We start from the raw sequence: 27,435 nt of genomic DNA on the forward strand, positions 1-27,435 counted from the left end.
GTTAAATTATCTGGTACTAATAAAGTTAGGCACAAGTGAAATATAGAAAGCAAATTTGAGCAAGAAAAGCTTTACTTACTATTAATATGACTGTGTTAACTTAAAATGGAGTATTGTAATACATATAAATTTTACTTCTTTTTATAGAGTTGGCGTTCCTAAAGGTGCTAAAGGTTCACCTGTTAATGCTTTGCAAAATAAGAGGGCACCAAAACAAGCAGAGAGCTTTGAAGATTTGAGGAGAGATGTCTTCAATATGTTCTGTTACCTTGGTCCTCACCTTTCCCACGATCCCATTTTATTTGCAAAAGTGGTGCGCATTGGCAAATCATTTATGAAAGAGGTAAGATTTTTTTCTTCCAAGCAGAAAACTAAATTTTGAAATGAAAGTGTTCTAGGTATATTTGTCTTATGTGTATCTCTAGAAATAAAAGGAAAGTTGAATTTACAAATTGAATTTACAGAAAGGATACGTTAAGTAAAGTTTGGGGAAAGTCCATTGTGTCCTAACCAAACACACACACACACACACACACACACACACACACACACACACACAGTCCTTTGTGTCCTAACCCCCCCCCCCCAACACACACTTTAGGTAGAATATTAGTCAAGTCCCCCGCATAGGAAAATATACATTGTACAAGGATTCCTTTTTGAATGTCTTTATAATTTTAGTGGTCAACTCAGCTTTCTTTCCCCTTACTTTTCTTCTACTCTGTTATTTTCTTGGCTGCAATTTTGAATCGTGATTATTTGTATGAAGTCAGACTGTTGAGGATCCATTCTTTTCTAGTAAACTTTTTATTCAAATAAAATGTACAGAAAGTAACACATCATAATTGTACACCTCAGTGACTTTTTCCAAACCGAACACCCAGGTATCCTCCACCTGGATCAAAAAATAGAACACTACTCCAAGTTTCCCTTGTACTCCCTTCTACTTACTATTCTAAGGGTAACCATTTATGCTATTTAAAAAATTTTAAATCAGCTTTGAGTTATAATTTATATAGAGTAAACTTACCAATTTGAAGTGTACAATTTGAGGAGTTTTGACAGATGTATACAGTTGTGTGTCCAGCACCACAATTATGGTAGAGAATATTTTTATCACCCCAGAACGTTCTCTCTTACCCCTTTGCCTTCAATTCTGTCCCTTTGTTGCTGGTTCCTGGCAACCACTGATAGGCTTTCTGTAACTATAGTTTTGCTTTGTCTAGAACCTTATATAAATGGAATTGTATAGAATGTACTCTTCTCTGTCGGGTTTCTTTCACGTAATGCTTTTGAGATTCATCCAAGTTGTTGCACGTGTCAGTAGTTCCTTTATTGCTGACCAATATTATATAGATATAGCAGAGTTTATGTATTCACCGGTTGATGGGCATTTGGGTTGTTTCTAGTTGGGGGCTATTAATAAATAAAGCTGCTATGAATATACCTGTACAAGTCTTTTTTTTGGGGGGGGGCGTATGTTTTTGTTTCCCCAGGAATGGGATTGCTGGGCCATATGGGTAAGTGTATAACTTTTTGCCAAACTGTTCCAACATGTGTGTATCATTTTGCATCCCTGTATATGACTTCCAGTTTGTTCCACATCCTCATCAGCATTTGTTATTGTCACTCTTAAATTTTAGTCATTCTGGTGGGTATGTAGTGGTACCTGTTGTGCTTTTAATATACGTTTCCCTGATGATGGGTGGTTTTGAGCATCTTTTCATATTCTTCTTTGCCATTTGTAATCATCATATATTGAAATCTCTACTCATTTTAATTGGGTTGTCTTTTATTATTATTTTTCTGATTTGCCTTTTTATTATGTTGTCTTTTGAAAAGCAAAATTTTAAATTTTGATTAATTCCAATTTAGCAGTACTTTTCTTTTATGGTTTTCTCTTGTGTTCTAAGAGATCTTTGCCTAACTCAAGGTCTTAAAGCAGAAAAGAATACGTAATTTCTTTTCAATTGTAAAACAAGGCTACCAAAAGTTAATCTGCAAATTGTTAAGCACAAAACAGTTTTCTCCAGTGTTTGGTGCTTGCATCTAATTTTAATTTTTGACAAAAATAATTTATCAGCTGTTGTATATTAATCCTTTGATACCTGAAGTATTTGATTTGGCTTTTAATACTTAACTGATAGATTTATTTTGATGCTCACAAATTTACGTTGTGTAAAGGTACTCTAAAGAAATCTACTAAGTTTATTACTATAGAAATCATTTATTATATAACATATAGAAAGGAAGTATAGTGATGTTTCATTATCTTAATTCTTATAGTCTGAAAGGGATGAGTCATGTTAACTAGTGCCTGTTCAAAGAACAAAAGGGTCAATGTCTTTCCCAGTGCCTCATATTGGGAAGCATATGAAGTTAATCTATCCAGTTACTGATGATGTTAACATTGATCACTTGGTTAAGGTGATGGACTACCAGGTTTCTCTAGGGTACAATTATTTTTTTCCTTGATTGTTAATATAGACCTTCCAGGGAGATACTTTTCTGACAATGTAAATAGCCTCTTTCTTATCTTACCTTCACCTGCTAATGCAGTTCTTTTTAACTGAACATCTTAATGTTCAGATCTCTTGTTCTGAAATTCTTTCTTTGGCTGTATTATAAACCTGTAAGCAGGAGACCAAACATTCAACTTGTGGAAGTCCTGTACGTAGACATATGCATGAACATATGCCTAAACATAGACAGTATTGTTACCAAGATGTGTAGGTTCTAGAGCTGTCACCCTTCCCCTCTGCCATCTCCATCGCAGCTCTCCTGTACCTCTATTACAATTGTGCCTGGTCCCTGCCCCTAACTCCAGTCTCTATTTTTGCAGAGGTAGAAGGGCAGAAAGGAAGAGGAAAATGTTTATTTTGATTACAGTGTGAGAAGAAATCTGTCTTCTCTCATTGCTAAGGTTGTGGTAGGAAAAGTGAACCTTGCAAATGATCTGAATTAGAATTTTGGTTTATTTTTTACCCATAAAGATATTTCACTGTAACAGATCATTTGTCCTGTGTTTATAGGTTTAAAAGGCTTTTGTTGTGTAGCTAGGAATTTAACTAGGGTTTATAAGACTGTTTCTAAAGGGAGAATGTGAACTTTGTTCCAAAAATATAATTAAATTTCTTGAACAATTCATTTATAAGCTTGGGGTTGCTTGTATATATAACTTCTGCATATTTTGAAAATGTTGCTTATGTACTTATGCCAGCTGTCACTTAATGGTCTTCTAGCTTACATTTATTTGTAATCATTTATTTCTGTGTATTTTTTAAATTTGAGGTACATAACATAGAACCATCTAGTACAGGGATCTTCAAACTTGAGCATATGTAAGAATCACCTGGAGCTCATGGTAAAACACATTGTTGGGTCCCATCCTCAGAATTTCTGATTAGTAGGTCTGGGGTGGAACCTACTGAAGGGAATCTGCATTTCTAACAACTTACCAGGTGATGCTGATGCTACTGATTGAAAGACCAAACTTTGAGAACTGTTGTTTTAGTATATTAACCAATATTGGTCTTTATTTTAGCCTCAAAAGAGGGGGTAGCCCTAAAGAATATTTCTATATGAATGGACAGATTTTGCTATTGTTAATTTTCTTTAATTATAGAACATAGCTTAAACGCACTCACCTGACATACTTAAATGGCTTTGACAACACCTGCACACCTAAAGATGAATTCCTTGGTGCTTTTTTGCATCCAGCTGATGTTAATGGATTAAGTTGTTTATGATAGTGGCAGCTAATACTGAGCTCTTACTGTGTGCCAGGTTCTATTCTAAGTACTTTATGTGGATCAGCTAATTTAATCTTCACCATACCCCTTATGCTTTAGGTTAATTGTCCCAGGTCATACTGTTAATATGCAGCAGGGCTGAGATTTCAATCCAGGCAATTTGGATTCAGAGGCCAAGTTCAAAATCATCATGCTCTCCTGCCTATACAAATGTAGTGAGTGTGAAATGGAAGAAATGATAGGTTATCTTAATTTTGCAATTCTTGAAATTCCTTGCTATTTTAAATGAAATCTGTTAGTAGTATTTTATCTCTGCAATCTGTGTTCATCTTGGTCTCTGTATCTCATCTCCAAGCTTTTCTTGTTTTATTAGGTTCATTCTTAATGTTTTTTTTCTATGACTATATGTAGATACTTGTGGAGAATCTGCCTCTGTCCTTTGTGTTCTACTTTTGTCCACACTAAGTTCATTATCTTTTATATTCTTGCGGGGGGGGGGGCATGCTATTTATGTTCCCATTGTAGTCACAGCGTTTCATTTTATCTTAATATGTATAGTTCTGTTCACAACTTCTTTCTGATAGAGTGAGAGTAAATCCTTTTACCTTTCCTACCTTATTTATGACCAGTTCTTGTCTCTCCAAGCTGCGGTCTGAGTATTGGCTTCTCCTTTCAATCTTTTATGTAGTCTGTGATAGGGGAGTGAATGAGCTCAGTGAGGCTGAGTGTAGTCCTCATTTGGAGTACCTCTGCTTTTCTTCTGAGATACTATTACCTATCCTGTACTAGGCATGTCTAGCCAAGTGGGTATCCCAGCTCCCTTGGGCTTTGATTCCCTAGGCCTTCTGTGCACAGTTCCTTTGAAAGATAGCAGGTTTTAGCAGCTGGTTCTTCCTTTTCTCGAGTCCTGCTGAGCAAGTTTTTCCTCAGTCTACTCACTTACCTTGCAGGTCTTATTGCCTAAAAGATTTTGTTGACTTATTTTCCTTTGTACTACTTCTGGGATTGGGTTAAGGGCAGGTGCCATACCACACTGTGTGGGACCAAAATCATATGTGTGTGTGTGTGTGTGTGTGTGTGTGTGTGTGTGTCCGTGTCCCCATGTCCCCGTCCCTTTGAAGTTAAATAGCAGAGTTTCCTCTTATTTGGTTGGTGGTGGATTTGCAACATTAAAACAACAGCAAGGCATACCTTGTTAATTGCATTAGGGATAGGGGACAGAAATTCTGTGTATATGCTTCACTCTGTCATCTTAATTCATTTATCTGGTCAGGCTGTTTCTTGTGTTGGCCTTTCGTAAAAGCCAAAGTGTTTTATATTGATTCACAGATGAAGCTTAGAAACCTAGAGTGAGAGGGTCAGAATATTTCTTAGACTGGGCATTAGATGATATTAGGAATAGCTAGCTGGGATAATGATATTGTGGTAATGTGGAAGAATGTTCTTCTTAGGAGATGCATATGGAATTATTTTGAGATGAAATATATCTGCTATGTTTTTTTGTGAATCAAAAAGGCAAAATGTTAATTGTTGAATTTGCAAAGTAGATCTGTGTTTATTGATAGTGCACTATCCATTGCACTTTTATGGAAACTTGAAATTTTTCATAATAAAAATTGGAGTTGCTAGGGACAGAATCTATATTAGACCATTGATTCCAAAGCTCTAGTTTATGAAACAGTTACTTTAGAATTTTGGCTTGATGTTTACTTTTTTTTTTCTTTCGAAACTGAAGATCTACCCTAGTTGTGTAGGTTAGAGCTCAAAATTAATATTCTTTTTGGATGCAGGGACAAGTACAGTGGAATTATGCCATTACTTGTGCTTAATTTTTGTGAATGTGGCCAGACTTGTTCCATCAAAACACTCAAGTGTGTATACCTAGGAGTAAGGGTGAAGTTGGAGAATTTTTTCCTCTCAGTTTGGTTCAGTTTCTCGTCCTTTACCACATTCAGCAGGAGTCTAGTTTTTTTTTTTTATAAGATTTTATTTATTCATGAGAGACACAGAGAGAGGGGCAGAGACACAGACAGAGGGAGAAGCAGGCTCCTCGCAGGGAGCCCGATGTGTGATTTGATCCCGGGACCAGGATCACCTCTTGAGCCAAAGGCAGACAGACGCTTAACCGCTGAGCCACCCAGGTGTCCCATGAGTCTGGTTTTTAAAGTAATGTGTTTTCATGTGACTTGGCCACTAAATGCAAGCCAGTACTTCATTTCATGTTCACATGACTTCATGTTCCTATCTCAGGTTCACTTAACAGTGATTTCTTCTAATACTGTAGGGGGAAAGACCAGTCTTGTGTTGGAGTGAAATGAAAGATAATGTGTCTGTTACTCTATAGATAATTTAAGGGACTTTTAAGGGTAATTGTGAGTATATGTCATTTCCATTGTATGCATTGACTTTAGAACCTAACTTGCCTACGAAGAGTCTTTATTTAAGGCTGTCCCCCAACCAAAGTAATTAAGGCATTACACATTGTTAGGTTAACTGGTTTCATCAGGATGAGCTGCTAGCTGAGATGCTAGCTGCTTGGTAGTTCTGTGACTTTTAATCTGTCTGGACACTTTTCTAGGCCAGAAATGAGTGGTAAGAATATTTGCCTTATCTAGTTCCTGGGGTTGCAATGAGAATCCAATTAATGTCTCAACATTAATTAGATACTAACGTTAATTAGGCACTAAACTTTAGAGAGTTAAAGTTGTCATGAATTCTTTAGAACATAGTAAGTTAACAGCTTTACTTTTGTAAGTTGTCACAACACTAGCTTTTGATGATGACTTAATGATGACTTAAAGTGTTAATATACTTTCATCTATCTCTGTTTTAAGTAATAGATACTACTTTAAAGTAGCAGCTTCATTTCCCATAGGAACAGATTTGATTTTTATATATGAATGCCTTTGGCTTCTTTCAGTGTAGTGGTAATTAGATATCCCCCTCCCTTTTATTGTGGAAATTGTTGTTATAAATTGGTGACAAATCAACATTTTTATCAAATAAAGGAAATTTAAAAAAAAGATTTTATTTATTCATGACAGACGCGCGCGCGCGCGCGCACACACACACACACACACACACACACACACACAGGCAGACTTAAAACAACAGAAAGTCCTAGACTTCAAGCCAAGAACATAAACTTCCTTTTTTTCATGAGATATACACAGAGAGAGGCAGAGACACAGGCAGAGGGAGAAGCAGGCTCCATGCAGGGAGCCTGACGTGGGACTCGATCCTTGGTCTCCAGGATCACACCCTGGGCTGAAGGCGGCTCTAAACCACTGGGCTACCGGGGCTGCCCGAAATAAAGGAAATTTTTATTGCTGGGGTTTTGTGAGTAAACTACTTAGGGGTAGCTATGGACATGTCAGTTTCCAATTTTAAGTGGATATGTAAGAATATTTTTAAGACAATCAGAACCTTGCATTATAATTCTTAATTGTCCAGGAGATAGACACTGCTCTCATTGGCACTATATGTTAAGCCCCTCTATGTACTTTTGCTATTATAAGTCTCATACAAGGCAAATTTTAATCTACAACATCCTTGCTATTTAATGAGCCTGAGCAGGGAAGAACTGTTAGCATGTTTATATTTGTACTTATATTGTCACCTGTAATAATTGATTTGAACTAAGGTCACCTTAGATATTACTGAATATCTTCATGTGACAATTCTAATCAAGATGTAGAATCATAGTTAAAGTAATAAATTACAAATAGGAGGATCTTAATTTTTACCATTAGTTATGCTTTTTACTTAAGAGAGACATACAGAAATAGATATTAAGCCCTAATAGGCAAATGTCGACTTTATGTACAAACAGTATAATTTTAAGAAGTATATTTCATACAAGAAAGAAAAGTAGAATTTTTAGTGTGTACTAGATGCACACTATAAGCAAATGATTCTGTTCCTCCTCTCAAAGACTGTTTCCTGAAATTGAACCTCAGTGTTCAGTTTCAGGAAAAAAATTCAGAAAGTATAAACATGATAAAATATTCGTGAAAAACTCTCCTCTCTTGAAGGTTTGGCCATTTGTCCATGCAGGGCGTAGCAGATGCAATTAGATTCCATCTGTATTCCTTTGGCTCTTACACAGCCAAAGGTTTTCAGCTGCTGGCACCTGCATCTCATTTTCGGAGGGCTTTTCTGGCCCTGGAAGCCTGCATAGTAAGTGTGGGAACTGGTATCCTGGAATTGCTGGAGAAGTAACTCACCTTGCCCCCTCTCCTCAGCTCTCAACCAGGGAAATGATAGGAGTTAGTGTGTAACTACCATGCCTTAAGATGGAATAATAATCCTGAGATGTATTTCTACACAGACCCTCAGAGTCCCCAGTGGGATTATAAGCTCCAGTTAACCCATAGGAATAATTTCCTACTGGTGGTTCTTAGGATTACTTGCCAAATAAACTATGCCTGTATTTGAATAGAGTCTGCTTTTGGGGAATGTAAAGGAAAACACAGGGGCATAGTCCTTTAAATGAATTCCATATGAAAACCTTAATTATCCCTGAAGATAGATTTACAGGGCAATTTTTTTGTTTTACAAAAGACTTCTTTTATGAGGTCCATTTATACAGAGAATTCATTTAAATAGATTACATATTCATTAAGTGCACCAGAAATACCTGTTTTTACACACAGCTCGTTAGAACTATGCTTGTGTAAAACAGCACAGTCTCATATCATAATGTTTTAAACAAAGTAATTACTTTTGGGTGGTGAATTTTATGAAACCAAGTATAGCTATTTAGCATTTTGTTTTGTTTGCTCTATTTTAATGTTTAAACCACTCCCCACAAGTCCATTTAATGCAGTTTGAATGCTACCATGTGGTAGGGAGACCATGTACTTTTATTGTCTAAACCAGGGCACTCAAGATGGAAAGGCTGTGCTGGTACTTAATACTGGGATAAAAAGTGAGAACCAGCACATAATGGTCATCCTGTGTATATATAGATGACCATATTATTAACTCTTTGGTACAGATTTTTATTTTTCATATGGATTTGTAGTGATTAAAAATGAAATGTGTTGGATGATCGTGCTTTTTCATTTAGTAGCTCTTTTCGGAAATGGTGCAGTATTAATATTACTGATTGTTTCTAGGTATTTTTTAAAAATTTAAGAGTCTGATTAAAAGATAAAAACAAAACTTTCAAACGAAACATTGAAGGGTAATTCATTTTTCTCTTCTTTAGGCTCTGTTAAACTCATAGTCCTGTAACTTAACCTGTTACAGGTTATATTTTCCTATTTCTGAGTTATTTTGATGGGTTTTAGCTGGATCCTTTCTAGCAAAAAGATTTCCCTTAGAGTTTTAAGATCTAAACGTGAAGTTCTTAGCCTAGTGTATGGCACATAGTACTCAATAGATACTAGTTAATCAGAATGAGAAAAATAAGGTGAAAATAGTGCTGTAATTTACTTAGATATAGCTTCAGGTTCAAATCTAGTCATAAATTTTAAGTATTTTTCTTTTTTGTTTCTTTTCTGAAATATAGTCTAAAGTAACATTTCAGATATTCATGGGTTAGAGATAAAAAATAGGACACTGGTAACAAGTTATCTAGTTAAATCTACAACTTTCCCCCAAGGTTTATTTCTCGACTCCCCAGAAGCTCCTCTCTTAGTGGAGGACCTACATTCTTTTTGTACCCACTACTGTTATACAGCCTTGTCATCTGATCCCTCTTTATAGGGCAGAAATGGAACCTGCTTGGGGCCATTCATAGCTGATGGTTTGTCTAGGAATAATTATGAATACTTAATTTTATTGAGACTTAAAAATTCAGTTCCTAATAGTACATTGGCAAGTGTAGTTTTGATCTTCAAGAAATCCTCAAAGATAGGAACTGTCTTTGTTAGTTCCTCAAAGATAGGAAGTCTGTTTATCTTTGAAATCCTAGTGTCTGGCACATAGTAAATGAATGAATGAAGTGGATGTCTTTTGTTCATCCCCTTCCATTTTTCCTCCCATTTTTTCCTGGACTGGCCATTCAATAAAATAGTATGGGAATGGAGAGTATTATATTTACTCTGAATTTAAAAGCAAATTAAACTAAATGAAAAAGCATCAAGGGAGTAGAATGTGTCTTTATATTCTTACCAAAGAAAAGAAAATTACTTGCCTGTACCTCTCCATTTACTTTTTGTTCATCTTTGTAATAGTTAGCCTTTGATAGAAATGTTTCTTACTGCTCTTCTAGTTTCATTGTGCTTTCTGTATTTTTCTTTTTCAAATGTTCCTGGTTATGAAATGTAGAGAATTGACAGAGACATTGCAAACTTAAATAAGTATTTAGTATGGGAATTAGGACAGCTTAGTAGGTAAGAAAATGTTTTATTTCTATTGAGAAAACTTTGTGTAGCTTTATTAGAATCATAGTATAGTAGAAAAGGAGTGGCTTAACTGCCTTTATCCCCAACATAAATATACTGTAAATCTAGTTCTTCCTAGTATGCCACCAGAATTAGCCCCCCCCCCCCCCCCCCCCGCCCAACCAAACAAAACAAAAAAGCGGCTATCCACTTTGTTTTTTGTCAGGCTACTCCTTCATAATCTCACCATTATTTGCTGACCAAGATACATGTTTATGTAACATTTTTTTCTGTGAAGGGGAACCATATCTTTTTAACCTTTAAAAAACCTTTAAAGGTTTTAAACCTTTAAAAAAAAGGGGGGGGGTGTGTGTGTTTTCCCATCAGTGTGACAGCAGTCCTGGAATTAGTCTTATGTGAAAGTATTTTACAGAAGTTAGACTTCTCTGTAGTAGTACCCATTAAATTACTCAAGCATGAAAACATACATGCACAAAATACTCAGTTCTGCCAAGAAAATAATAAGCTCATTAGCTGCATGTTAGCTTTCCCCCTTCCCTCACTTGGTATTGAGTTAAATCTTTCCCAGAAATCTAGATTGTCCTTGACTGTCAGTGCTTCAGTTGTCATTTTGGCCTTTGCACACTCCTTTAACTCTCCACCTGCTTATACACACACAAGTATTACTATTTCACTTTGAATGAACAACATCAGCATCAAACATGGCACTTCAGCGGTCCACCTGCAAATCATTGATACAAAATGACCTAGGTTTTTTCATTCAGTCCAACTTACACAATGGTCTGGTCTTTGTCAGCAATATTACTAATATTTTGGGTTTATTTCTCATTGAGAGTTTAATGATGAATAAAAACAATTTAAATTTCTTTGGGTTTAATTCTTTTGCTATTGCTTTAGTTTTAGATTTTACAAATTCTGTAGCAGAAAACCAGAGCTTCCGGATGAAAAAATGGAAATGCATTATAACTAAATTATGCTTGATACAATCTTATAATAAATACTTAGATCAGTTTTAGGATGCTTTGGTTTCTGATAATGAGGTTGAGAAAAGAATTGGCTTATAAAATTGACATTTAAAATTCATGAATGTTGCAACTGATTTGGAAGTTAGAGATATAGGTGAAATTTTAAAATGTTAATTGGTAATACTGGCTATATTTAAAATCTACATTTGTTTAAAAAGTAAGGAAATAATTCACAACCTTGTACAAGTTAATTTTCAAATAAGATGCTAAATTGTGACATCATAATCTTAACCTTTTTGCATTTTATTTATAGTTTTTTTTAATTTTAGTTTCAGTCTGATGGAAGCAAACAAGAAGATAAAGAGAAAACGGTAAGAGACTAGAAAAATCTAACGTGTCTGATTTGTCTATATGCAGCATATGTAAATTTTACTGTGAACAAGCTTAATTTTACTGTGCAAATATTTTGTATTCTACATGCTGAATCTAGCTTTTGGCATATCATACAGTTATCTTTTAAGATTGACAACCCCTGGTTTTGAGGATTACCATGTTGAAAAAGGAAGAACGATAATTAGAGTCCCTCATTCTCCTGCTACCCCTTTCCTTACCTCACCTTATTGCTTTCTTAGATGGGAGAAGCACAAATATCCATTGTGAAAAGAACAGTGATAGTGTGGGAAATTAGATGTGGGTGGTATGAGATCCAGGAATGGAAGTTTCTCAAAGGCTGATATAAATTTATTTTGGGGGGATTAATATGGATCTTTTACTAAAATAATTTTTCCTCCCTTCTTCTTAGGAAGTTATCCTTAGCTGTTTACTTAGCATTACTGACCAGGTACTACTTCCATCTCTTTCTTTGATGGACTGCAATGCTTGTATGTCTGAGGAACTATGGGGAATGTTTAAAACATTTCCATATCAGCATAGGTAAATACATAATATTTTTGTATTTTTAACTACTGTTCTAGTGCATTAACCTCCAAGTGTTTAACTTTTCCTAATTCTTCATCTCATCGTTTTTTAAGATACCGTCTCTATGGCCAGTGGAAGAATGAAACTTATAACAGTCACCCACTTTTAGTAAAAGTTAAAGCCCAAACAATAGACAGAGCCAAATATATCATGAAGTAAGTCTTAATTTATTTTTCTTTGTATTAGCCGAAAGTGTATCTGGATCTAATTTACTTTCTTTCAGCCAACTTCTGCTGTCTGAGTCTCAGTTCTGAGGAAGCCCAGGAATATTTGCTTAATGGTATAGCTGATTATATACTGCAGATAGAATAACTATCAATTTTTGTGTTTTTTAGCTCATTTTGACTACTAAATTAGTTTTTGTAGTTGTCATGCTTGCATAGCTGTAAAATCTAATCTTATTTAAATATGTCATATTCTAGGATGAAGTGTTTTTTTTTTTTTTAAAGGACAGCCTTTGCTCAGTTTGCAAGATACATTTAATGGCTTATACAAGGTGGTCAAAGTTCTCGAGATTTTCTCTACCAGAAGTTATAAAGGTTTTTCTTGCGTTGCTCTTGGCTCAGTTGGCTAAGTGTCTGACTCATGGTTTTGGCCCAGGGTGTGATCTCATGGGTTGTATATTGACCCCTATGTTGGGCTCTGTACTCAGCATGGAGTCTGCTTGGGATTTTCTGCTTTATCCTCTTCCTCTGCCCCTTCCCCTGCTTGCACGTGTGCTTTCTCTCTCTCTCTTTCTCAAATAAATAAAATCTTTAAAAGATTTTTCTTTTTTGGAGGATCTAATGGGATTATGCAGAACTACCTCCTTGAGTCAACTTTTGAAAAATTTCTGTTTTCATTTTGTGCTTTACTTTCATGTTATTAAAAACATAAGAGTGATGTTATTTTACTTCCTAGTAAGCTGAAATTTAATTATGAAAATTGTATACTTCAGATTGGAGTCAGTTTATATGCTGATTACACTGCTATCTTACAAGTGTTTTCAGCAAGGCTATTGATTGTCGTTTCTTTTATATTTGTGCAGTGGTATGGTTATTCTAAATTAAAATAGTTCATTCTCTAGTTTAACTAGATTTAACAGTATACAGTGATACTGTCTGCCCAGTGATCCTGTCCCTGGCCACAGTTTCCTGGGGAAACAGGTGCACAAGCTGGTTCAATAGTTGTTGTTACACAGCATATTTAACTTTCTTTGGGAGGATAGAGAAGAGAGTGAATTGTTTCACCATGTGAACGTTGGTGAAGTCATGGAAGGAGATGATATTAGAATTGGTCCTTCCAAAAAGAGTTCTGGTCTTAAGAATTCCTCAAGTGGAGTGTCTAGCTTAACAATAGCAGCTAGTTATTTATGGAGCTATTAATATTTATATGTGCCAGGCCCTGAACTAAGTGCTTTAGGTGGATTATTTAATAATACAGTTGACCTTTGAACAACATGGGTTTGAACTATATGGATTCACTTATATGTGGGTTTCTTTCAATAAATGTTTTGGAGGGACACCTGGGTGGCTCAGTGGCCGAGCATCTTTTGGCCCAGGGCATGATCCTGGGCTCCTGGGATGGAGTTCACAGCAGGCTCCCTCTGCCTATGTATACTCTGCCTCTCTGTATGTCTCTCATGAATAAATAAACAAAATCTTAAAAAAAATAAACATATTGGAAAATTTCTGGAGATAATGGAACAAATTTGAAAAATCTTAATGCAAATCACATAACCTAAAAATATTGAAAAAATCAAGAAAGAGGTATGTCACAAATGCATAAAATATATGTAGATAATAGTCTATTGTATCATTTGCTATCATAAAACATACAACAATCTATTCTAAAAAGTTAAAATTTACCAGAACTTATATGTACACTTACGTGGTGACGTTCATAGTCCAGAGAGATGTAAACAAATGTAAAAATTTAGTATTAAGTCATAACTGCATAAAACTAATACTGTACTGCTGTAATAATTTCGTAGCCACCTCCTGTTGCTGTGCAGTGAGCTCAAGTATTGGGAATATCCTCTTAAAACACTGCGTGATGCTAATCTCTGTTTGAGCAGTTCACATCTCCAGTAAATTGTGTATTGCAGTAGAAAGTGATCTCTCACGGTTCTTATGTATTTTTCGTGTTTACTGGGTATCGTAAACCTTGCATAACACCCTGGGACCCATACGAAGTGCCTCTGCTGTGGCCGGAAGTACTCCAAAGCAAAGGAAGATCATGAAGTTACAAGAAAAAGTTGAATCACTTAATATGTACCTTAGATTGAGGTCTGCAGCTACAGCTCTCAGCCATTTTAGGATAAACGAATCCAGTGTAAGGACTGTCTTTTTTTTTTTTAAAGGAAAATAATGAAATCATTGCTGCAGCTCTATGAGCAGATGTGATAACCTCGTACTTTTTTGTGAAATACCTTTTATTTTATTTTTTGTGTGTGTGAAATACTTTTTATCTTGTATTGAAAATCCAACTGTTGTGTGGGTGCAAGATTGCTGTAAGAAAGAAATATTTATTGATTCTAATATGATTTGAGAATATACCAAGTCATTATATGACAACTTAGAGCAAATGGAAACTGAAGGATCAGAAGCCAGAGAATTTAATGCCAGCAAAGGATGGTTTGATAATTTTAGAGAGGTTTGGCTTAAAAAATGTCAAGATGACAGGAGAAACAGTTTATGCTCACCAAGAGGCAGAAAATAGATGAGTTTCCAGGTGCCATTAAGACAGTCATTGAGGAGAAGGGATGTCTGCCTGAACAGGTTTTTAATGCAGACAAAAGTTACCCTATTCTAGATAATAAAGCCACAAAGGATATTTACTAGTAAGGAAGAAAGAACAAGTACCAGGATTTAAGGCAGGAAAGGATAAGGTAGCTCTGCTGTTTTGTGCAAATACAGTCAGGTTTATGATCTAGATTGCCCTTATATATAAAACTGCTAACCTCTGAGCCTTGAAGGAAGAGATAAACATTAAGTGCCAGTCTTTTGGTTGTACAAGAAGAGCCAGACAACAAGAACCCTTTTTCTGGATTGGTTCCATCAATGCTTTGTCCCCGAAGTCAGGAAGTACCTTGTCAGTAAGGGACTGTCTTTTAAAGTTCTTTTGATATTGGAGAATGCCCTTGGCCACCCAGAACCCCAAGAGTTCAGCACCAGAGATGGCAAAATGGTCTTCTTGCCCTCAAATACAATTTCAATTCAGCCTCTAGATCAGGGGCTTTAAGACACATTACACGCCATACTTTATGGAAAGGATTGTGAATACTATCAAAGAGAACCCCAATAGAGCATCATGAAAGTCTGGAAGAATTACAACATTGAAGATTGCCATCATTGTTATAGAAAACGGTATAAAAGCTTTTAAGCCCAAAACAAATTCTGCTGGAGAAAACTGTCCAGATGTTGTATATGACTTCATAGGATTTTTAACAGAACCAATCAAGGAAGTCATGAAAAAGATTGTGGATATGGGAAAAAAAAAGTTGGAGGGCTGAAAGGTGTCAAGGGTATGGAGTTTGGGAGAAGTTCAGGAACTAATAGACCCACATAGAAGACGATTTAATGGAGATGAGTGCTTCTGAACCAGTGCCAGATGATGAAGAAGGTGTAGAAACAATGCCAGCAAACATATTGACACTAGACCATCTGACAGAAAGTTCTGATTATTCTAAACTGCTTTTGACTTCTTTTACGACATGGACTTTTCTATGATACGGGCAATGAAACTAAAGCAAGTGGTGGAAGAAGTATGGGTACCATTTAGAAACATTTTTAAAGAAGTGGAAAAGCAAAAAACATCAGAAATTACCATGTACTTCCATGAAGTTACACTGAATATGCCTGCCTCATCTGCCTTCCTTCCACCTCCTCCGCCTCTTCCACTCTGCCATCCCTGAAAGAAGATACAACCATTCCTCTTGCTTCTCCTTTTCAGCCTACTAAATGTGAAGGCAATGAGAATGAAGACCTTTATGATGATCCACTTCCAGTTAATGAATGTAAATAATCATTATGCTATACAGTTAATAAACTTATCTGTTGTATTTGTGTGTCTTTGTGTGAAAGTCTAACCCAATGGCAAGAACTGTAGGAGACATTTTTTGTGTCCTCCTCCTCATCATGTAAGACATGTATAGAAGTGGATAGCCTATCCTTACATAGGCATAAAGTGAATAATATTTTACAAAATTAAGAATATATTTATTTTCTTACTGTTTTATAACTTTGCTTTCAAAGAATTGTATTACTGTACAGTATGCCTTTCTCATAATTGGACAAACTGCATTATCAGCCTATCATCACAGGTAAGTGGTTTTTTAAAAAAAGTAACAGTATTTCTAATACTGTACTATGAATATGACTGTAAAGCTATATGCCATAAAATATTAGGACAACTCATTCATTAGTGTATAGCCTAGGCTACCATGAAACAATCGTATCGATTATACTAGGCTTCCATAAAGCAATCATAATGTTGCTGCTTCATTGTCAGTGCATGAATCATCATACCTGTACATAAATATGAATTTCTTTTTCACGTTATCTTTTCATTTTTGATGTCTAGTGTTAGTGATGCATATAACATCCAGTGTTTTGTATCATAAAATATTGATGCAGGTACTGACAAACTGTGCATCTTGTAAATAGATGATGTAAACTTGACAGTATTGACAAATAAGAGTACGGTACCGTAAATGTATTTTCCTTATGATTTTCTTAATATTTTCTTTAGTTTATTATAAGAATATATGATACATATGTGGAATATGTGTTAATTGGCTGTTTATGTTATTAGTAAGGCTTCTGGTCATTAGTAGGCTATTAATAGTTAAGCTTTTGGGGAGTCAAAAATTATACACAGATTTTTGACCGTATGGGGGCGTTGTTGCCCCAGTCTCTATGCTGTTCAAGGGTTAACTGTATATTAAGTAGTATCAAATATCTTGACCCTGTCTCTTTCACTGTCTACTGCCACTAACTTATTTCTTCTGTCTGGAGTATTATGGTACCTTGTATTCTTCAAGATCCTTTTGTGAGATGACTAACCATTGCCTGCAGATTATGTGTCAGCCTTTATGGCATGGTGATGTAAGACATCTTTCGTGATGGCCCTCCCCATTTCCAACCTCTTTCCCTGCTAATTCTACCTCCAGCTATACTGAGCTCAGTTAAGTTTTCCCTGGATGTGCTGTGGTCTCCTTTTTCTTTGTATTTTTCATTTCTTCTCTTTGTACAAGGTTTCTCCTTCTCTCTTTTTCCTCTCTCCATCTGGTAACCTCCTCATCCTTGGAGGGTGGGTTCCAGTGTTGGCTCCTAATGAACCCTTTTGTAGCACATACTGTCAAGCACAATTGACTATTCTTTATTTGTGCCATCATTCCCCCATATGCAAATGATGCTATCATACCATTTAGATACATTGCTATGATTATTTTTATCTAATTTTTGAATAGTTTATACATTCACATGGTTTAAATTTTAATAAATATAAAGAGGTAGATGATAGAAAGTCTGTCATCCCATTCCTTATTCACTCAGTCTTCCTGAAGGAAAATAAGTAGCTACTGTTTATTTATTGTCCTAGAGATTTTTATGTATATACAGATGGATACAAATATATTATTCCCCCCTTTTATACTACTGATAGCATATAATATGTACTATTCTGTAATTTGCTGGATTTAAGAATGTAAATTTAAAAAAATAGGTTAAGTCCATCTCCCCAGCTGGACTAAGCTTGAGATGAGGAGCTATTGTTCATACTTGTATTCCTAGTGTTTAGCTTTTTGCCTGTTATAGAAGATATTAATATGAGTTAATAAAAATGTATGTCACAGAAGGATATCTTGGATTTTTGTTGTATTTGTTAGTTGTAACTGTTTCACCAGGCTTGAACAATGTGATTTTGGTGTTGATTGAATTTTGTATGTTGGGAATGGAATGTATTAATTTATTACTAGGAGAATTTCACAAGTTTTGGTTACTGTTTAAAAAATGACTTTGCTGTAAGGCATTCGGTAGTTCATTCCACAGATGGTCATTGATTGTGTTCCATATGCCAGACATCACAGTAGCTAGAGGGGAAGACATAATCAAGAAAGTATTCCTTTGATTTTTTTTCCCCCTCTTCCACGGTAGAGGCAGAAAGGGAAGGGGATAAAAGGCATAGAGAGGAGGAAGGGTTTGCTTTGGCGAGTAGGGGGACCTCCTGAAATAGTAGGAACAGAAGTAAGGACAGGTGGTAGTAAGTTTGAAGGTGGAACAGAGTAGAGTCAAAGTTTCAAACTTGATAGGTCTCTCTCTTCTGTGGGGGAAAAAAGGAAATGGGGCCATGGAGAATGGGAAAGGGAAGCAGTTGATGAAATAATTTTGATTGATGGGTCAGTTTTGTCATAAGAAACGTCAGAGAATTATATCAAGTTTGTTACTTCCAGAATGATCCCATTCCTTCAACTATCAATTCATTATTTCCTTCGTTGGATTGTATTTTCCTTCTAGAAAGCTTTCAATCATCAGGATTTTTTAAGTTTTTAGATTTATTATGTAATACCAGAAGAGTTTAAGATGCTGTATAGTAATTTTGAGCTGTAACCATTCATAGATATATTTTCCAGAATGTTAGTAAAAGAAATACTGAGCAGAGGAAGAATTAGAGGAAGGAAAGGAGTAGAATTGATTTTTAAAAAAATCTTTACTTTTAAAAATTGTTTATATGAAAACCAGAGAACTTCCTATATCAAGGAGTGCAGCATTAGCTATTAGGGTAACTGAGACAGATGATATTTCAATACATTAGGTATTTCATTGCATTACACTGAATTTGATATCTTAATCCTTAAGCTGATAAATGAGCACTTCTAAATCTAAAACAATTACGGTTTTCTTCAAGAAGAGTTTGATGTATTTGTAGAGTATATTAAAAGTTTTTGATTATTAGACTTCCTATAAAATGGAAATGTATGTATTAAAAATGTTAAGTATTGCAAAATCTTGAAACCCTTTGTGAGAACACCTAATCAAAGTAACTTAAGGCCTACAGTAACGTATATGAAGAATGTGGTGGTTTTACATGAATCCATTTTGGATACTTGGGAAAGAATTGGTTTTTGTTTTTTTTTTTTTTTGAGTTTCTTATAATATAACAAAGCTATCAATGTTTTGAGGGAAATGACTTAAGATGATCCCTGCCACCTTTTTCTCCCCTTGTAGGCGTTTAACCAAGGAAAATGTGAAGCCTTCTGGAAGACAAATTGGGAAATTGAGCCACAGCAATCCAACCATTTTGTTTGATTATGTATGTTTTGAGGTTAATATTATTTTAAGGGATTTTTCTTTTTGTTGTCTTTAAATCAGCACAAGCGGAAATGGAATGATAAAATTCTAAAAATGGTAGTTTTAGGGGGAAAAAATCTTTAGCAAATGAAACATCATATAATTACTCTAAAAATAAAACAGCATACAATATATTTAACACATTGATCTACTCTTCTGGTCATATGTAACTGCTACTACTGTTAACAGTCTAACATTGTCTTATTTACCCTTTGTTGATTTATAAAAATATCAATAAAGAGATGCATTATTTTTTATTTTAGTTGTTAGAAACAGTTGAATAGCATTTCTTTATGATTCAGGTATAATACTTTCATATTTAGAATGAGATTTATAAAAGACATTTTACATTTATCATTCCAAAGTTCAAATTAATATGTCCTGGAATTACTTTCTAATTGGAAAATGTAGCCTCAGAAAATATTTTCTAAAGAAATGACAGAATAGTAGTTTTTGCATAAATACAAAGTAGAAGGAAGCTACTTTAATTTTAAGCATTATTTCTTTTCAAAAAAAGTATAGCCATTATTTAGCACCGAAGTTCTCTTTGGAGTTAATGCCATCTATTCTTTGTTGCTGTCTTTCAGATCTTGTCACAAATACAGAAGTATGATAACTTAATAACACCTGTAGTAGATTCATTGAAATACCTCACTTCATTGAATTACGATGTTTTGGCCTGTATCCTTTTAAGTGAAGTAATACATAAATTTCACATTTCATAGATCTGAATGATGAACATTTACTTTCATTCTTTTTTTTTTTTCTTTTTCATTCTAAGTTCCATTAGTAACCATATGAGGTTACTTCCATTGGCTGATGTAAAGGTTGGCCAGTCAGGAGTGAGTTTGTACGTGTGTCTGTGTTGTGTGTAGGGAGAGAATGTTCAGTTTACTAAATGGGGTAATATAGGTGGAATCTGCCTTGCTGAAAGATGGAAAAGCGGCTAAAGAAGAAAAGACGGTACTACAGTGAGTGGAATTTTCAATAATTCGTAATAACTTGAGGCTAACAATTTTATTTTTCCCCCAAGATGTGCCATTTTGTTGTTTTGGGTCTTTGTTAGAGATGTAGTGACTTAAAGTTTTTCCTTAATGTGTGAAAGATTGTATTATTGAAGCTTTAGCTAATCCAGAAAAGGAGAGAATGAAACATGATGACACAACCATCTCAAGCTGGCTTCAGAGTAAGTATTTTTATTTTTCCAAGAATGAGATTTCCGTCTTTTGTAATTGCTGTGTTATGTATTCTATTACCAGTGTTAAGAGCCTGTTTGTCAAGAGGTCTTGAGAATACCTAGCCACTCAGCTTGCTCTTGGAGTGTCTAAGTCTTCGGTTGTGTAAGGCGGTTCATATAGTACTCCTTTTCCAACTCAAGAGTCTGCTATTGGCTATGATAGAATTTGTGCAAGCATTACTGGGGAGTTGAAAATTCCCTTCTATTATTTTAGGGGAATTGATCTTAGGGGAACTCTTCTCATTTCCATCCTGAGGTTTCAGTCATCTTAAAAGAACAAAAACTTGGTTGTTAACAGAAACCCTAGTTTTGTTTTAAATTTCTTGTGCTTTTGATTTCTAGCAGTGAGTTCTCTTTTCTTTTGACCTATTGTTTCTGATAGCTGAATCTTGTAGTAGCTCCCCATTTGCCCTTTAAAGTCTGAAATCTGCATTAAAGTCATACAAGTAAGTTCTTTTGGGATCAGGTCCTTGCTTGGTGTATTAGGGTCATCTTTTGCCCTTCCCTAATATTCTAGGTTCCAGTAATACTGAACTTGTACTTTCTGTGGCCTTTTTGCACATGTTATTGCCTCTACTTGGAATACCCTTCTATGCTTACTCATTTTCTCCACCATGTCTTCTACTTACAGATTTCAGCTTAGGGGTCACTTTTCTTCAGAAAACTTTCCCTATTAGTGCTCCTGCCCAAAAGTTAGAATTACGTGCTCCTCTCTGTACTCCCATGGAACCTTTTATTCATCATAGTTATTTCAGTTTACTTTTCTGTATCCCTCACTTGACTCTAAGCTCCTTGAGGGCAGGACCTGTGTTTTGTCCATATCCTTTAAGGTGCTCAGCGAATGATTGTTGAAAAGGCTACAGGTCACTTGATTTTACTAGGATTTCCTCTTGCCTTTCTGAGGTTTGCTCCCTCCTCATGATGTGGTAAGGACTATTGGTTAAAATTGGTCTTTTGTTTGCTTCTAGGTCTGGCAATTCTTTACCTGTTTGCCTCTCCACAACTAATAGCATATTTCTAGAGGAAGATAGGGTTTTGTTTTGTTTTTTTTTTTTGTTTGGTTGGTGGTTTTTGTTTATTTTTGTTTTTGTGATTCAAGCAGTGGGGCAGGTGTTTTGTTGATGATTCAAATTTACTGAGTGAGCTGCAAGATTTTGTTGTGGCCTAACAGGCTCTGGAATCAGGCCGTTGTATTGGTTTGAATCACTGCTCTACCTCATACCAACTATGTGACATGAACAAGTTGCATGATATATCTGTTCCAGATTTTCTTCATTTGATTGGTTTATACCAACCTGAGATGATTATTGCAAAAATTAAATGAATTAATTAACATAAAGTGCTTACATAGTACAGTGCTTAGCATATGTATGCTCAATAAATATTAGCTATTATTAATTGTAAAGCTCCTTTCAATGGCATCAGCATTACAATTATTCCTACCTCATTTTGTTTTAGAAATTGAGTTAGTTGAGAAATGCCACTTAATATTGTGTTTTTTTGTTTTATGAACTGTTTTTTAAAAGCCCTATTTTTTTATTTCATATAGGTCTGGCTAGTTTCTGTGGTGCAGTTTTTCGTAAATATCCAATTGATCTTGCTGGTCTTCTTCAATATGTGGCTAATCAGCTAAAGGCAGGCAAAAGGTATTCATAGCAAATTATATGTAAATGAAATTCAATAAGTAGACTACTTCTGGTGGTATTGGGATATTGAGATTGCTATTATTTGGAAAAACTGTTTTGTAGGCTTAAGTAGAATAGTTGCTCACTTATTTATATGGAATTCTTTAATAAAAGAAATTGTAATTTCATACATAAACACTTTTTTGCAGAAAGAAATGTAATTTTTGGCTATATATGTAACTTACTAAAAAGACAATTCATTTTGACTGCCTGTTAGGCTCTTGAGTAAATGGTTTATATGGTATGTTATAAATCCTCTTATGAGAAAACATATTACATTATTGATTTTGCTGCTGGACAGTAATTGGTAGGAACATATTTATTTTGAGGGTGTACACAGAATTTTTTAAAAATCAATTTTTTAAAAATTTGAACCTCGGAGATACAGCTTACATACCTTTTGGGCAGTGTCCTCTTTTCTTTATGAATACTATTCATATTATTATTTTATTCTGGAACAATATTACTATTTAGAGTTTGAATTAGTATGTCTATTAAACCTCATCAGCGGTACACTGACTAGAATCAAAGAACTAGAAATTATTCCAAAAAACTTTCTGGTAGAAGGCAAACCAAAACTTGTAAAGCTATCTAGTGTTCCACCCAAGTATTACCTAAGTAATTCTTGACAGATTATTATTTTGGATTAGGGAAAACTTAAAAAAATAATATTTAGATTTAGGATTTTATCAGTATTTCACTCACTATGCACATCTGTCCACCATTCCTATATACTTTGCTCTTCTATGTCTATGGGCCAGGAGAATATAACATTATTTTAAAATCTAAGTCAGTTTTCTGTACTGTGAATATAGTTTTTAATTAAAAGATAGCTTAAAGAAAAATTAAAACATTTTATTGGTACTTGTTGCATACTAATTTGCATGAGGGCTCTCTTGTTTTCATAAACTATGTTTAGGAAAGGCAAGACAAGTTGAGAGAGTAAGCACTTAAGAATCCTCAAAACCTGTGCTTTTTGTCTGTTATTAACTTGTGTTTTGAGTATGTCTGGCTTTACCTTTGGAAAAACATCTGTATTTGTTTTGTAGGAAAGGAGGTTTCCACTTTATCTTCATTACTTAACTAATTAAAGAAGATCTTGAAAGTTATAAGTTGTTATTTCCATTGACAGTCCTAAACTTTGAGAATTAAAATTCATAACTATTGGCACAATAACATGTTCTTACGGCTGTCATCTTAGGCTCATACACCACAACTTGGAACTTCTATTCCCTTCCTTTTTTTCTTCTCTTCCTCACTCCCTCCATTACTTCCAAGTGTGTGTGATTGCTTAGAGAGATGGCTCTATACCACCAAATCTATGTATTGGCCACCTTGTACTGGAGGATAAAAAAATGCTGTGAAGAAGTGAAGGGGATTGAGAGTACACTTAAACAATGATGAGCACTGAATAATGTATGGAATGTTAATCACTATATTGTATGTGACTAAAACTAATATAAACTGTTAATTATGCTTGAATTAAAAAAATAAATATTATGCTATGAAGTGCTACTGGGTGAACTGATAAAAATGAAATATGCACTATAAAGTATTAAATCAATGTTAGATTTATTAAAATTGATAACTATGCTGTGGTTGTGTTAAGAGAATAGCTATATTCCTAGAAAATGTACTCTTAGGAAATATACTAGGAATTTCGGGGGCAAAATGTGCCCTTAAAATGATGTTGCTTACTAAATAAGTTAACTCTCAGATGGTTCAAAAAAAACTGTGTATGTGTGTGCGTGTATGTGAAGAAAGGGAGGGAGAGAGAAAACAAATGATAAGACTGGGAGTAAGAATGTTTTAATATTAATAATAGGTGAAATCGGGGTAAAGGTTATATTGGTGTTCTTTGTACTATTTTATATCTTTATATTCTATCTGTAAGTTTGAAATTATTTACAAGGGAAAAAGTTAAACCTATTACATGCCCCAAATATTTTCCAGTATAGTTCTAGGAATGCAGTTTTCCCTTAAAAACCGCTCCAGCCCCTTCTCCTCCATATTTATATACAAATAATTTAGGGATTCTCAGCATATTAATTATAATATATATATAGTCACTTTTATGTTTGAAGTTTCAACTGTAGACTTTCTTATTTTTTGTAAATAGTTTTGACCTGCTTATATTGAAAGAAGTGGTACAAAAAATGGCAGGAATAGAAATTACAGAGGAAATGACAATGGAGCAACTAGAGGCCATGACTGGTGGAGAGCAACTAAAAGCTGAGGTGAGAGTTGCTAATTTTTTAAGTTGACTTCTTAAGTTCAAAATATATGCATACTCATACTAAAGAATCCAAACAACACATAAATACATGAAGCCAAATGTCAAAGCCATACATACCTTTCCCTCATGACTGTCCTCACCTCCCTTTAAAAAATTGAGATATACTAGTTATTTTAACCCTTTGAAAAAGTTGAAACAAAGTAAAAAGGACAGTAATAGATCTATAAGAGAAATAAATATCTAGTCTTCTATAGTCCCTGATACCCTAACTGGTGTAAATCTGAACATAGTTACTCTGTTTTTGAATCTTTTCCACATTGAATAAAGAATAATTCTTTTTAAGGGACTACAAGGTAGAAAATGGAAAATATGCAGAAGTTTAAAGACAATTGACAGTTATCTTTAAGCCAGTGACTGTAATTGGCAATAGTGTCACCAAAATAAATTTGTGAAGAAAGGGAAGGAATGTAAAGTTTTTTTTATCTTCAGAACTATAACTGAACCTTTTTTTTTTCTTCAAATCAGGTAGCATGTGTTAATACACTGTACACTGGTAAATTTATGTCTTCCCTTATGCAGGGTGGTTATTTTGGCCAGATCAGAAACACTAAAAAATCCTCCCAGAGATTAAAGGATGCACTATTGGACCATGATCTTGCTCTTCCTCTCTGTTTGCTTATGGCTCAACAGAGGAATGGGGTAATCTTCCAGGAAGGTGGAGAGAAACATTTGAAACTTGTGGGAAAACTCTATGATCAGGCAAGTTAAAGTGGCTTTTGTGTTTATGTAGAGTTTTTTATCCTGATAATTGAAAATATGGACTGTGGTAAAATTTTTAAAATGTCATTTTGCACATCAGCTCTAATGTAAAACATTCTGTGCAAATTATACAATTTAAGAGAAAGCTCCAGGGGATGTAATAATATGTAATAAGGTTCTCAGTTAAGTAGTTAACTTCAAGTTGTTTGCTCTCATATCTTTACTCATCTCTGGAAATCTGGAATTTCAATCAGAACAAAGTTGATGTGATCTTTATAAAATATATCTATAAATATGAAGCAGCAAAACCTGTGATTAGCCTATAAAATGTGTTTATTACCTACTATGTTATAAGGGAAAAAAGATCACATGTATTTTATACATGAAGTTTTCTTAAGGGCAAGGAGATTCTGTATACATAAAATTGTTATATGTGATGTAGGGTAAATTATTCTGTTACTTAAAGTGATGAACAATACCTTGGAACTTGAGACCTGGTTGACTATTAAAGCCTTAGACTGATCAACTTTTCAGGACCTTGGCATCGTTTTTGGTAATATGATTACATGATGATGTTATAGATTATCTCTGAAGTTCTTTTAAGTTGTAAAATTTGAATTCTTAAATGTCAATCAAAATATTGTTAAAATGACATAATCATTTTAGAATATTTTTATGTTGGTTTCATAAAATGGTAGCACATTTGTCTTTTTGTCTTATTTTTTAAATTTAGTGTCATGATACCCTGGTACAGTTTGGTGGTTTTTTAGCATCTAATCTAAGCACAGAAGATTATATAAAGCGAGTGCCTTCAATTGATGTGCTCTGTAATGAATTTCATACACCCCACGATGCAGCATTTTTCCTGTCTAGGCCAATGTATGCACACCATATTTCGGTAAGTGTAAGTGTCTTTGCTGCCATTCAAGAATGATTCCAAATTATTTCTTAACTGTAAATATATTTTAGTTTGACACATAATAGATTATGTTCTTGGGGATTTACTCTTGATACTCATCTCTCAGCAGTGTACAATGAAAATGATCCTTTTAAAAGTAAGTCTTATTAGTACTATAATTTTACTGTTACTATACCACCAGTTGTCCAGGTTGATGTCTTATGGGTCCTTTAGAATTGTGCTCAAACATTAATGTAAATGAGAGTCCCCAGCAAATCGTCTTCAAAACGCAATCCCATGTCCCCAGATTCTAATTTAGACCTGGGGATTTGTTTTGTTTTTGTTTTTGTTTTTGTTTTTTTAACAAGTGCTAGTTGATTCTGATAACAGGAAAATATGGTATGTCCTTCTGCAAAATGCTCCTTTCCTTAGTAACAATATCCCTGTCAGTTAACTTGCTAGTCATACTGCCTTGAGAGAAATAAAGACAGACTTACAGACAGACTTAACCACCCCCAGATACTCTAAAAACGTTTATAGGCTGTGTTATATAACTTCTCAGAAAGGTGTATTCATAGTTCTTGTTTTATTTCTCTCCACCTAAATGAGACAACTAAAAAAAGAAAACTACAAAGCAAACCAGAGCCTTCCCAAGCAGGACATCCGCATAGTGACTGAAAGGATGGTAGGGGGAAGAGGAGACCGCCCTCCCTCTTCTCTATCTGCCACCTGCCTTCTGAGCAGTGACCTCTAATGGGAATTGACTTCCTTTTCCTTCAGACCATGGTCAAGCCTCTGTTTGGAAACTATGGTACTTCTCTACTCTGACTGGAGCCCCAGCATATTCTTCACCTTTGTGTAGGCTTGAATTCTGGCCCTTCTGTTTATTTGTTGTTGGTTTTAATCTTGTACTGTGTAAGAAAAGTTTTCACTATAGATTTTGGGGAAGGTCTTGGTCTCAAACTAGGATCCCTTCTTTGTTCCCAGTAGGAATGTAGGGTTGTGTAGTAGAGGTGTGGAGAAAAGATGCTGAGAAATTTGGGGTCTAATTGATCATTTAATCGACCATCAGCTGTTAGTGTTTACATATCAGCTGCTAAGTGTCCTACTTCCCTCTAACAACTACCTGTTAATTGATTTAATTATCACTTTATTAGCATTATGCAATAATACTGTGCTATATTCTTCAGAAGGGAAAAGGGGACCAGGAGTAGGATTAGGCCTCTTCCCCCCTTTAGAAT

General features: G+C 34.8%; 1 protein-coding gene across 7 annotated transcripts in view; it reads left to right on the forward strand.

Annotated features, from left to right (window-relative positions):
* Positions 1-27,435, forward strand: part of THOC2 (THO complex subunit 2) — a 130,666-nt gene that overhangs the window by 75,188 nt on the left and 28,043 nt on the right. For 5 of the 7 annotated variants that reach the window (XM_077888289.1, XM_077888288.1, XM_077888291.1 and 2 more), the window contains exons 12-22: positions 148-343; positions 11,400-11,441; positions 11,873-12,003; positions 12,102-12,203; positions 19,257-19,341; positions 19,967-20,060; positions 20,485-20,565; positions 22,166-22,262; positions 24,421-24,538; positions 25,117-25,296; positions 26,030-26,194. In XM_077888289.1, the coding sequence (XP_077744415.1) occupies positions 148-343; positions 11,400-11,441; positions 11,873-12,003; positions 12,102-12,203; positions 19,257-19,341; positions 19,967-20,060; positions 20,485-20,565; positions 22,166-22,262; positions 24,421-24,538; positions 25,117-25,296; positions 26,030-26,194 (1,291 nt within the window). Of the gene's footprint in view, positions 1-147; positions 344-11,399; positions 11,442-11,872; positions 12,004-12,101; positions 12,204-19,256; positions 19,354-19,966; positions 20,061-20,484; positions 20,566-22,165; positions 22,263-24,420; positions 24,539-25,116; positions 25,297-26,029; positions 26,195-27,435 lie in introns of all 7 variants that reach the window. The other 2 variants (XM_077888294.1, XM_077888287.1) reach the window with 1 other exon arrangement.

The sequence above is a fragment of the Canis aureus genome, chromosome X (genome assembly GCF_053574225.1).
Source record: "Canis aureus isolate CA01 chromosome X, VMU_Caureus_v.1.0, whole genome shotgun sequence".
NCBI lineage: Eukaryota > Metazoa > Chordata > Mammalia > Carnivora > Canidae > Canis > Canis aureus.